General features: G+C 40.3%; 1 protein-coding gene across 3 annotated transcripts in view; it reads left to right on the top strand.

Moving 5' to 3' along the window:
- Nucleotides 1–13,815, top strand: part of Supt3h (SPT3 homolog, SAGA and STAGA complex component) — a 319,869-nt gene that overhangs the window by 234,260 nt on the left and 71,794 nt on the right. For all 3 annotated transcript variants that reach the window (XM_076915253.1, XM_034521570.2, XM_076915254.1), the window contains 4 exons: nucleotides 4,406–4,481; nucleotides 7,797–7,909; nucleotides 9,028–9,135; nucleotides 12,288–12,458. In XM_076915253.1, coding sequence (XP_076771368.1) covers nucleotides 4,406–4,481; nucleotides 7,797–7,909; nucleotides 9,028–9,135; nucleotides 12,288–12,458 — 468 coding nt within the window. The remainder of the gene's footprint in view (nucleotides 1–4,405; nucleotides 4,482–7,796; nucleotides 7,910–9,027; nucleotides 9,136–12,287; nucleotides 12,459–13,815) is intronic.

Raw genomic sequence — 13,815 nt, forward strand, 5'->3', positions numbered from 1 at the left:
GAGGTCAAACCTCCTTGGTAATAAAATGGGTGGCTAGTAACATAACCATTTCCTTTTACCGTTACAAAAATTAAAGTTATAAAATCTATACCAGTTAGATGTTAAAATATTGTCAGATATTTAGAAGATTCTAGCAATACTAACTTCAAAGGCAGTTCTTTCCAAATAGGCTCTTATTTTGTTATATAGTAACACCAGCAAGCTTTAATTGAAGTAAAAGTGACTGTGTTGTGTATTTTTTTAATGTTGGGAGAATCAGTGTTGTTAATAATACCCAAGGCAATCAAGTCATATATGGAACTGGCCTTGAGAATACAGAGCTTGAGTCATCTGCTCATGACCTTGTGCCCATGTGACTCTCTGAGCTCAAAAGAGCCTTGGGTAATTGAGAATGCCCATGTGGATAAATACTGAGCTGAGCCAGTAACCATTGTTCATTCATACTCATCGGGAATTTCAGCTTCTCATATTCTAAAAAAAAGACGGTGGGATTGGGTGGTTGGTTGGTTGGCTAGTTTGGTTTGTCTTGATTTGATTGGGTTGGGTTGGGTTGGGTTTAGTTTGGAATGGGTAGTTGCTTGCTTGCTTCAGTTTTTGAGAGGATCTTACTGTATTCAAATTCATGATCCTCCTGCCTTAGCATCACAAGCACTCAGATCACAGGCATTTATGAGCACACCTGGGCAAAATAGGCCTTTTTTACATTCCAGTTTTGTGACCATATTGAGTAATCAGGTAAACTTGATAACTCCCCTTTAGAGAGACACTTTTAAAATTAAGCTTGCTGTTTGACACTTTGTTCAGAAGAAGCTAGAACATGGAGGGAACGTAGTTCCTGCTGTGGTCCTCATGGTATACACAGGTCACTCTTTCTAGGCAATGTTGTGTACCTGAGTCGACACTTTAAGAACAAAACTTCACTTCTAACTCTGTCTCTATGAACTATTAACTTTAGCTTCTCTGGGTCAGTATTTTCATTTGTAAGAGCGATTATTAAACTGTTGGGTTAACTCTTTTGTTTTTTAGTGGGTTTTTTTTTTTTTTTTAGTTTTGTTTTGTTTATCCCAGAGATTGTGTTGTGTCTGTGTAGACATTGTTATTTCAATCATGTTGTGCTAAGATGAATAATTTTTTCCCAGAGAATTCTTTATTACCAGGATTAGAAAAGGGCCATCAGTATATACTGTAGAATGTGCTGGCATCTGTAGGGAGGCAGAGGGGGAAGTGGAATTTGGGCACCACAAAAAATAAGAGCCATGATTATTTAACATATGGACAGTCTCTTGATTCTTTTAAGTAGAACTTCATTTTAAAATTGGTTTAGCCTGTCCTAGAATTCATATGATTTGGTCATAGTTCTTTAAATTCCTGGTCATCCTACAAGGACACTTGATTGAAATTTTAGTATAATCTACAAAGAGTTTTAATAACGCAAATAGCAGGTGCTTCTGTCAAATCACATCTCTTCTAACCTCAGTTTCCTTATCTTTAAAATGAAGAGGCTTGAACAAGCTACACAGTAAGCTGCCAGTAGCTCTACCATACCATGCCAATGAATGTCTCCTGGAGTCGGCCACTCTGCATGAGTGGTTCCTGTGTGCTAGGCACTGGATAATGGCTTCCCATGAGTGCTCTCGGGCCAGCTTTCTGATGCTGCACAACTCAGAGGTTATATGCTAAAGGAACTGAAAACTAAGATGAGCTGCACAAAAGGAAGGGGCAATGGAGAGGCTGTTGGGAAGTAAGTCACTAGCTGTAATAGCAGGAAGCCCTTCACATGCCTGTGAGTGTCTTTCAAATGGCCTGAGATGATAGACTTTGCAAGGACAAAATCTCCCAACTGCTATACACTTCGTTTAGTTAAAGCTGGCCACCCTGGCAACCTTAATCTCTTAGGATAAGTTCTCCTTACTTTAAAAGGCTAGAATTCCTAATTGCAGACACACCAACTATCTTAGCATATATACCAAAGCCAAATCTTGATTGTGGGCAAGAGGAAAAGTATTAGGTAGAAGAAAGGTATGAGTAATTCCTTTATGACTGTCGTGTCTTTGTCTAAGTGCTTTCTGTCTAGTCCTGTGTTGGGGGAATGTGGTGGCTGGTTCCAGGGTAGCAAAGCAGAGAGTGTAGGAGTGTACTGAGGGCTGGGTACATACCTGCCCTGTTGAATAGAAGGGTAGCATTTGTTCATTCAGGCTGCTCATTGCTTATTTGCTAAGTGCCAGGTATGTTTCCAAGACTTAGAAATTCAAACCTGAAAGGTTCTCACACTAATCATACACAGAGGCACACATGCACATGCTTACATAAATACATATGAATGGTACAGTGTTACTAGCATGAGTCTTAAATAAACATGTCAGTAGCCTGCTATCTTTGTTCAGAACACATGAACACTTGTTTGCTTTTTATTTTCCATCAGCAAACAGTTATTGATTGAGTCATGTCACAGTAAAACAAGAGGCCAGTGGCTAGGGAGATGACACATTTGGCAAGTTACTGCCATGCAAGTCTGAGGACCTGCATTCAAATCCCCAGTATCCAAGGAAAATATGGGCCTGGTTGGATGTGGCAGTAATCCCAGCAAGTGCAGGATGGGAAGATGGAAGGTAGTAACAGGCAAATCCCTGCAAGTTCCTAGGTTAGCCAGCCGGAACTGTATAGGGAAGTTCTGTAACATAACTCTCCCAAACTAAAAGTGGAAGATACCTGAGACCACCACCCAAAGTTGTTGGCTGATGGCTATAGAAATGTATGTGTTAGCACATACCCCATATACACACTACATGTGGATAAATAGGTAGGTATGAGAAACTAAATCACACACAGGGCTCTCTCTCTCTCTCTCTCTCTCTCTCTCTCTCTGTGTGTGTGTGTGTGTGTGTGTGTGTGCATATTACCTATGTAAAATACTTGCTGGTGTATACTCAGAAATGACACTTTAACCAAGCAGGCAAATGATCAAGAAAATTATAGATTTATATTCACGTGTTTGTGAGGATATATTGTTGGAGAGAAATAAAGAGAAAGGAAGGAAGGAAGGAAGGAAGGAAGGAAGGAAGGAGAAAGAAGAAGAAAGAAAAAAAGAGAGGGGGAGGGGAGAGGAGAGGAGAGGAGAGTCAGAAGGTAGAAGAAAGGAGGAGAAGTCAAGAACAACAGTGTTCTTGGGGAACTGAGGAACGCTCCCTTTTTCCTTGCCCCACCTCGTCTGTCTTTTCTGCACTGAGAAGCACATCAGGTGATAAACCATTCAACTCACATCAGACAAGAAAGAAAAAATGACGCGGCCATTAGAAACACTATGTTGAGGGCATCCACAGCTGTGAGAAAGAACATTTACAGAAAGTCCTTCCACTACAGAAAAAAATAAAATCTCAGGGATTTTTTTCCCCCCAGTACTGGTCAGAATCCCCTTCCAAGAAGTACCAGGCTGTCTCATCTCAAACTGCTTCCCTTACCAAGGAAGCGGAAGCGGTCTTAGCCTTTGCCACCAAACCGTGGGTGAAGTATAATTATGCTACCTCTGTGAGACAGTGTAGCAGCAAACATCTGCTGGACTGGATCAGGAAAGCCGCGAGTGCAGCTAGCCCAAACTGTGACTCATCCCTGGACGCAGAGTAAAGGAACTGTGTTGTGTTTACCTTTCCTCTTGTTTTCTTTGTAATTGAGAAGACTGCCTGTTAACTCTGGCACTGCATTCTGAGGGGTGTATATGGGTCTCAGGCATTGACTCCTGTTTCCATGTCACCACACCACACTGTAAGGCAGATAGATGGGGATAGTTAATAATGGTTTTGAGGGCGGCCTTCTCCTCCCCGCTGTGTTTGCTTTTGTTTTTAAAGAATAGGATAAATAGAAAGCATTAGATGTGTGTTGGCTAAGTAAGCAAGTTCTTGAGTTTTAACTTTAGTAACAATGGAACAGAAAGTATTGTAAGTTTTATTTCCAAAAAAAAAATAACCTTCACAACTGCCAGCTTTTGCTTTGTGATATTTGTGTATTCTTTTCAATTATATGTGTGTGCACATGAACACGGAGCCAGCGGAGGCCAGAAGAGGGCCTCAGATCCCTTGGAGCTGGAATTACAGTTGATTGTAATTCACCAGCTGTGAGCACTGGGAGCCAAACTCAGGTCCTCTGGAAGGGCAGGCACTGTCTACCACAGACTCATGGCTCAGCCCCAGGACAGCTCTGATTGGTTGTCATGGTTATGTAACATATTTCATGTCTGTCACCATACTTGACTGCTTTCTTAGATCAAGGGCTAGAAAATGGTACAAAAAGCCTAAATATCTACTCTGGAAATCTATGTTAAGAGTCTATTTCTTTAAAAACTTGGGTTTTTTATTTTATTTATTTATTTATTTATTCATTTGTTTGTTTGTTTGTTTGTTTTGTCCATTAGAGAGCAGAAAGACAGACTCGGACTATGGATTCAGCTCAATATGCAGAGTTCTGTGAAAGCCGACAGTTAAGTTTCTGTGAGTACACATTTAACTTCACTAACAGATGTGTAAGGAATTGTGTTACAGGTGTGCTAGATTGTGGCATGCTCTCTGTTTCTTAGAAACTGATGTATTCAATGCATGCCTCCTTAAGGCCATTATAGAAACAGTGTCTGCACTGGGAGAGCCTGAAGATCTTGCCATCCTCTCCTGTTATACAATTAACAGTGGTCAGAGAGTTGAAGCATCTGCACAGAGACAGCCATGGAACTATTCTTATGGCCTCTGTAGTCAGAACAGTCACTTTTCTCTTACTATTCTTACTTCAGTCTCCCATTTCTTAGTCATGCTTACTGAAATACAGTATTGCTGACTGCACTTGACCCATAGTAACCATTAATAGTCATGACATTTGCAAGCCCCCGATATTAATTATAAGCCCCATACTCCCTCTTATGCACACTCATGTTATCACCCAGTGACATCTCAGTCGTGTGCTTCACTGTCATCAGCCTTCTACTGCAGCATGCAGTAAGTGCTAGCCCCAGCCATGAGTCAGTGCTTTGCCACTGGAGTGACCTCACAGTGAGACCCTCGCAGTGGCCGGACGCATCAGCCCTGCGATGAGTAGGGCTCTTGGAGTAAAGGTCAAAGAGAAAGTGCAATGAAGAGTCCATTTAAACCATGACACAGTCACACATGACCCTGATCTGAGACCTTATAGAAACAGTGATGTCTTTAAATGAAAAGCAATTGTGTGGTCACAATAACCATGTATTTGATTTGGAAAAAGAAGATGAGAATAGCCTTTTAGATCATGAAGTGCAGATAAATGACACATTTCAAATCACACTGCCCCAATATAAGAAAACATGTTTTGGAAGACATTTTTTCTAAAAAAAAAATATATTTTCCAATCTGACTAACAACTTGGCATGGGACATCTGTGAAGCATTAAGTAAATGACACTTCAGATCATGGCAATTTCAGCAAATGAGAGGGTTTTGTATGGTAATTTTGGGGGTTTAAATACGGCATTCAAGTATTTTATAAGCATAAATCTCCAGCTCATAAAGTAGCATTTAGTGCAGTTGAACTATTTTTTAAATCATATTTTAAACTGAATTCACAAGAAAAAATGGAAGTGCTGTTGCACACTGAAACTGATGGTCTTGGTCTTGTCACAAAGCTTTCGTTTGAAAACTGGGTTTTGTTATTTCTTTTCTGTTGTGTTAATTACAAAGAAAAACTATAGTGGAGGAAACCTAATATTTTCTCCTTCTGATAAAATCACAGAATAAGCAGCATACTATGCATAATTTTCTTTTCTGTGGGGAGAAAAGGTTGTGTAATTTAAGACTATTTGCTCATATAGTATCCATGGGCGTTTCCTATGGAAGCCGGGTGGGAGAATCTGTTTCCTACAAGAGAAAGCACCCTATGCAGGTGAAATGTGTGGCTCTTTGCAGTCTTCTCCTCCTGATGAGTTTCCAGGACACAGGAACTGTGAGCTACCTTCTTAAGGATCTGTTCATGGCGGTTACTGAGATCAGTGCTGCTGTGCACACTGGGTAACCTCCACACGCCCTCTGTGACACATGTACACCTACCCCCTTACCCCACACAGACAGACAGGTGTTTAAAATGCAAAGAATAGAATCTAGCCTTTCACTAAAAAAATTTTTTTTAGTAATTTGTTAATTTGCTATAGATATGGTGAGTCTGTTAACAGCAGGCATTTTATTTTCTGGGAAAATAGTGGGTACTTAATCTCTAGTCTGGGCACTCACACTCTTGCAAAGACATTGCTCATTTGCTCACTCATGGGGCGGGGCTAAAAACTAATAATGATTCTTTTCTTACCTTTAAAGTAAATTGCTTAAAGAAGTCACTGTGTGCCTCTGTGTTCCTAATGCTCTGTCAGAGGGCAGTGGAGGAATAAGGTCCATTTTATTGGTCTTGCCAAATTGCTGCCTCTTAACCTGAACTTCAGAAGTATTCCACAGATGTTGAACAAGTGTTTGTGAGCCATTCCAGCTTGCTGCCTAGATGGAATGTTGCATGTCAGAGTATCTAAAGACTGGTTACTTTAGAGATAGCTTTAAGGAGGATTATCATAATTCTGCCACATTTGACAGCTTAGGACATGAGCATCAATAGCAGGGCCTCGTGTCCTCTGTGATTTATTTAGGAGAAAACTCTCCTGTATGTGGAATGCATGAAAATTCTTACTAGAGCCAAACACCATGCTCTGAATTGGGGAGACTTTTACAGACCAGTAAGGCCACATTAGTCACAGGATAATCAGTTTTGTATTTAAGATTCCCTTACAGATATGATAAAATCTATACTACCTGTCCTTCTCCCTATAAATGACTAGTTAAATTAGTAATGTCTAAAGAAGTCCAGTCAGACTCTGCTTAACCTTGGGACAGTTACAGACATTTCATGAAAGGACTGTGTGCTGCTTGGTTCCATATGTGCTTGTGCTCGGTCTGATTGGGTGTCCAAGGATTTGAGGTATGTCTCTGCTAACAAAGAACTCACACCATGGTCTGAGAAATCTCTGCACATATGAAGTACATGTGGCCATTTCCACAAATGATGTAAGAAGTGTACCTTTTCTGTGGATGCTCAGGATTGTTGGGAAGAAGAAGGAGTGGGGGAGCAGATGAGAACCATGAGCTGACTAAAGACCAGCTCACAGTTTCTGGGGCCAGAACAGTAAGTTTGGTTTGGAGAGTCAGGCCTAAGAATTTGGACATCTCCATAGTCAGCAAAGACATAAGTATGGGTTATCTCAGGCTAGCAGTGGTTTGTTTAATTCTCAGTTTACAATTTTGAGCCTATTTTAGTAGTAGTACCATTTTGAAAAGGATTGGAAATGCATTCTCTTTCTCTATATTCCTTCATCACAACTTTTTCTTCCACAATTTTATTTCAAGAAGAAAAAGTTGTGTGGAGAAAGCAGATTTTCTATGATGGTAACTAAAACTCTGGCCAATGGTAACATATTCTGAAGCACTGTAAGATGTACAATGATGAAAAGGTATGGTATAAACATGCTGTCCACCATAGAGAGACGCCAAGGTGAGAGGGCGTGACATACCTACCATGCCATCTACTACAGAGAGAGAAGGTCCATTGCATTGCTTCATACCCAAGGGTTCCAATTTGGATTTCTTGGGACTAAAAAATTTAGATGTTAAAAAAAAACTTTCTAAATGTTTCTTCTATGGGTGTTATTTCTTCTATGCAGTTTTCAGGAGAAATATTTCCAATTTCTGACAGTCATGTGAAGGCTAAAACATATTAAAAATGAAAACTTTCCATTCTCTTTTTAATTAATAGCCAAAAAAGCTTCCAAATTTCGAGACTGGCTGGACTGCAGCAGCATGGAAATAAAGCCCAATGTTATAGCTATGGAAATTCTGGCATATCTGGCATATGAAACAGTGGCCCAGGTACGAATCTCAGCTGTCGTTGCAGCTCTCCTGCTGATCTCTATCCCCAGGACCATGGGCAGCTTTTTGATTCCACCTGCTATTCCACCTGGAGTGAGAACCCCATACATTTTCTTCTGAGACACATCATAAATTCTAGAATTTGATCCAATTATGTTCTTTTGCATCACTAGCTCTCAGGGCTGTAAGCTTTTAATTTGTTTTGTAATTATGCTTTTTTTTTTTTAAAGACTCCTGTGTCTAGACTCGCACAGACATTTTTTTTTTTTTTTAGAATGTAATCTAGTTTACATTCCAGCTTGAGGTATGGAGGGACTCACATGCCCCACCCCTCCCTAAAGAGTTATTGACAATTGATGGCTTCTAAGGAAGTGAGAATCAGTTTTACTCAAGGTTATGGTCCCAATAGGTTAAGCGTGCTCCAGTGGGTGGCCCCACCCCCAGGAGACTGGGGTTATTAAAACAAAGGGGAGGGGGGTGAGTAAATCTGGGAGAAGTTAGAAGAGTTGGGAGTGAATATGAACTAAATACATTGTTTGCATGCATGAAATTCTCAGTGAATTAATACAAATGTATTTAAAACATCTGTTCCTTCAGCTTTATCCTAACTAGTTATGGAATTCCATCCTGTGAACTCTTACATCCTCGATGGACTTGTTCAAGAGCTTATTTCTGAGCTTTGAAACAAGTGACTTACAAAGTCTGTGAAGCCTTCTGATCTCTGAGATATGCAGGTATAGGATCATGGGACTCCAGGTGTAGCTCACTCTAGGTATGGTCTCTAGGCCACAGGAACAGCCTCCTTTTAGCCCCTTTTGAGAATAGAAATCCCTGACTAGCCTAGAATCACAGGGCTCACAGCCCAGAAATCTGTATTTAAAATGCTAATGTTGATAACAAACGAAGTTTGAAAACTGCTTCCTTAGAAAATCAAACATGTCCTTTGTGATTGTGAGTTGGTTCAGTTGTCAGTCAGTGAGAGGTTGTGCTCATGTCCAGAATGGACGGGAGACAGTATTAATACCAGTCCATTCTGAGCATCTTACTGAGTGCCTTTTCTGTGACATTGATGATTAGTTCCAGCTATGTGACTTTATATCTGTTACTCTGTTCTTCAGTTGGTGGATCTGGCTCTTCTTGTGAGGCAAGATATGGTGTCCAAGGCGGGGGACCCCTTCAGCCATGCCATTTCTGCAACCTTCATTCAGTACCACAACTCTGCTGAGGTGAGAATCAGAAAATCTAAGGAGAGCACATCTGTGCTCTTGTTACATGTTTACATTAGAACTTTGAAAAAGATTATGAAGGAGTGCATATTCTTTACTTGGAGACTTAATACAGTGACCATTTACACAAACACTTACTGAGTATTTGATGTGCCAGGCCCTGAGGATCCCCTTGATGTGATGACTTTTTTCACCCTTTGGCCCCATTGTCTTTCCTAACCCTTAAGTGACAAATGGATGGTTGCAGAACATGTCTTACTTTGAGATCTGTGAACCGAAGAACTGGTCTATATAATTATATAATGATGGAGAAAACCATTTCTTTGTAGCTCAAATGATGAGAGTTGGGATGTGGCTGTAGCATGCAAGAAGAGATCCAGGGACCCTAGAGAGAGCTAGGGGGGAGATTATTGTCATATAATAATTCCTATCAGTTATTCATAACTTTCATTTGCCGATTTATTTCATCAATTTATATTGCCACAGCTCCACGTATCTTCAGTTGGAAGATTGACTCCTCTTGTTAGATCTGTTTTGTACTGATAGGACACTTTGTGTAAGGCCTGGAAAAATCTCACCAGGTATAACTTTTTGCATAACTGTGCACCACTTTCAGTTTCTAAAGCATTCTGTACTAACGCCATGTGCCTGACAACCAGAAACGAAACAGAACGTGTTGAATCCAGTTGCTAATATTTGACTTTCTTAATAACAAAAACAGCACTTTCTTATCATTCACGATAATGACCATAGAGAAGAAAGACAGGTTAGGCTCACGTCTGCATGTATAGTTATAGAGTGAGTTTAAAACAAGCTGGCTGAAATGTCTAACCTGAACATGGCAAAGCCCGTTTAATAGCACAATCTACTTCCTGTTATAGTCCGTGAGTGAGGATGGTAGCTCACATTGTTTCTAAGATGTACTTGGGATGTGTTTTATGCCATGGACATTTTGGGGTGTCTGAGAAATCCTGCAAATCCCTTTCTGGGCATGCTTTTATTTTTATTAATTTTTTTTAGTATAACTTTGTGTTGTTCAGAGCCATTCTATTAGTCTGAGGCCTCACCGTGGACCCCAAGTTATGAATTCTTTGCTATAATGTGTAGAACTATACTATGACTTGTGCCCATATAGCATCTTATTAACAAGCCAGAAGTCAACCCAACTTCTTTTCATAGCCCTTGGAGAATCATATTGGTTTGAAATCCAAGTAGGGATTGAAATGTTTATACCCATTAAAAAGGTCATACATCATTATCAGTCACCATGCTTTTAAAAGTTCCTAAAGCTTACTTAGTTGATTAAACACTCTTTATTTTCTTTATGTTTCAAACCCCAATTATGATGTCAAAGAGCGCCCTTTGCAGTGTCTTTGATGCTTTATGAGTGTGTGTATAGTGTGCTTTCCATTAACATCAGACAAATTTGTTGTAACATTTCTAATTGAGGAAATTCACTGTGAACATAACAACCTAGTTTTCCCTTAACATTCAAGTGATTGCTTGCAAGTTTCAGAAAACACCCCCAACATCCCCATCCCTCTTGCTTGGTTCTCCAGGGTGGCCGAGCTGCCCTGGGCAACTGCTCAACAACCACAGGCGCTCTTCCCAGCTAAAGAACAGTTGGAAAAAAAAAAAAAAAAAAGCCCTATGTGTACTGGGTTTCCTGGGCTCTCTGGGAGGTTGGAGCATGAGTCTCAGAGAGCATCCTAACAGACTGTCAGTGTCAGCCTCAAGCTTTTTCCTAGCCTGGCATCCACCCTCTCTCCCCTGTAACTGGTAGTCAAAGTAGACATTCAGAGAGACTGTCTTCCTTCCTGCCATGTATTACCTGATAAAACAGAGAGATAATGAATGCCCTGTTAAGGCAGAATTCTCAGTTATCAGCATTGCAAATCAGCAGCCAACGTGAAGGATTGTGCCAAATATGGGCCAGCAGGGCATCTGGAGAATGATAGGAGCCTGGTCCAGGGAGATCAAATGATTTGTAAAACAAACAAGCAAGTATGTGAACAAGCATAGAAGTCCAGTTAATGTACACTGACTTCCAAATGAGCAATGGAGAGAATTAAACTAAACCTCTGTGTTACATGCATATGAATGCTCTAGTCAGAATCAAAGTGCTGAAGGTATGAGAACTGATGAGGGAGAAGGAGAAAGAATGTGCTGGGCCTCAAAGGCAGCAAAAGAACAGTTGAACGAGGGATGGGAGTGGGTAACTGATGAAACTAAGAAACTCATTGAAGATAGATACTAGGAAGCTCTATGTAAAAAGAACTGTAAATCTGGGCTTGTATAGACTACTTAGAATTATCAAAGACTAGCTCAGGGACCTTGGCCACTTGGGTGATAAGTTCAGTGAGGTGGTTTTGAAAACTCCCACACCAGTGCCAGTGTATTGTAATCAGTCACCAGGTTGTCTGTGTTCATCTTATCTAAAGAGGCATCGTCCTTAAACACTAACTGCCTACGGAACTGAGCTGGCTAAGCCTGGCTTCCTGACACTAGACCAGCAAATGTACTGTGAGAGCAGTTGTAAGCCTTCTGTGTTCTAGATATTTGTCAGCATATGGTTTGCACACGTGTAGACATGATCCCTGGGAGTTACACAGATATCCCAAAATACATTTTCAAAAATCCAAGATCTGAAACAAAACTGGTCACGAGCATTTGGGGCAGAAGATACTCAGCCAAGATTAGCTGTGTCCCTTCTTATCTGATGGTGTGTATGCAGTCTGATCATGGAGAGACTGTTGAGACCCACACCTGAGTTGATCAAAGGGTCTGCAAAGTCTTTCACTGCATTGTAGAGAATGGTTAGTCCATATAGAAAACTATGGTTAGTATCATTAGTAGAATGGGGAATGTGGAGATGAGACCATTCAGGAAAATGACTGTCCAGGAAAAGCCCATGTAGAAATATGGGTATCCAACAGAGTTAACAGAATTATCAGAAGCAATGGTTGAAGAATTTTTATTTTTGTCTAAATAATTAGATTAAAAATATTATGGCTAGAACTTTAGGGGAAAATTATTTATTTCTATGGAATAAATAAGAATAAATATTTAAGCTATAAATAATATTAAACACGAATATCAGTCTCCTGTTGCTAGGAGGTCAGTTCATCTCAAAGCCATATGTCTTCATGCAGGGGTCCTCCTGTTTGAAGTCAAGCCCAGACTCTCCTGAGAACACACCTCCTCCTACACCAACAGCTCCCTCTTCTGGATCACAGCATTCAGGTAGAGCTACATCTGGTTCCCTGGGGAATGGGAGCACAGGACAAGACTCTGCCAAAACCAAGCAGAGAAAGAGGAAAAAGGTCAGTGCCTTTCTTTTCTTTCTTTTTTTCTTTCTTTCTTTCTTTCTTTCTTTCTTTCTTTCTTTCTTGTTTAATAGAGAGTGGAGAGGCTCAGAAATATTTTTTGAGATATGAAGAATGCACTGTGGGTTTTTTTTTTTTTCTCACAGTTCAAAATTTAAGCAGCAGCCAACTTATAGATACCCATAGTCAATGGATTCTAGTCATACCTGAAAGAACTTTTGTATGCTGTTTACCACTCTGAAGGTGGGTGGGGCCTGGGAGAACGGAGCTGATAAGTGAAGCAGACTAAAGTCTCATGCACTAGCCAGCTTTACTCAGAACATCAGACAGTGTATGCTGGGAGGGCTAAGAGGAATCTCAGGAGTAAAGTACAAGACCACAGGACAAGCTGCCCATGGCAGATAAGTCACACATGGCAAAAACATGGTTTTACGAGGCATATAAACAAATAATAATAGCCAGTGGTAATGAATAATCTGACGTAAACTCACTCATGTCCTCTTCACCTAGGAGTGGCACAAAAGCATAATCAAGGAACAATTTCATGTTTTTAAAGAAACTGATGTTATAAGACTCTTGTCTTGGTTTCTTGGAGTTTTCTTACAAACACTCAGAAATCTCATATGACTCCATTTTTGAACTACATTCTAATACTATGCATAAAACAAGATACTGGTTTTTTCTATTACAAAAAGAGAAGAGAATTCTAGTGTGACTACTATACCTACATTCTATAAATACATTTTACTCTAATTACTATGCCAACATTTATTATATCCAACTTGTCATTCCTTTACCCATTCTGCAGTTCCTCTCTCCCCCCTTCCTCTACCTCCCCAACCCAGGCTCCCCGTCCCCATCCCATCTCTCTCTGTCTGCTGTGATCAGTGGTTTTACTGTAACTAATACATGTGCACTGGTGGGGAATTTTGTGTGTAGGGAGAGGGTAGTACCAACTTGTAAGAGTTCTGTATGTGTCCTAGGTAACGGTTGGTTGCTGCTTTTCATGCACTTTCTCAGTTTGTGGCTTACTGTTGTCTTAATAGTACCTTTTTAAAAGATAGGGTTTCACTTTGACTCCCATGCTGAGCTCATGATCCTCCTGCCTCAGCCTCTCAAGTGGTGTGTGTATGCCACCATACCTGCCTGCCCCTTTATAATGTCTTTTAATGAAGATATGTTGAATTTCTGATGAAGTCTAATTCATCCTTTTCCTGCTCCTGGGTCATGATGATAGTCTCATCTTCTGTAGGCTTTATGGCTTTAGATTTTACATATAGTTCTATCAATATGGGCAAAGTAACTTATACAATATACTGTATAAGCTGAGGGCATATGCAGAACTTTTTAAAAA

The sequence above is a fragment of the Arvicanthis niloticus genome, chromosome 17 (assembly GCF_011762505.2).
Source record: "Arvicanthis niloticus isolate mArvNil1 chromosome 17, mArvNil1.pat.X, whole genome shotgun sequence".
Lineage (NCBI taxonomy): Eukaryota > Metazoa > Chordata > Mammalia > Rodentia > Muridae > Arvicanthis > Arvicanthis niloticus.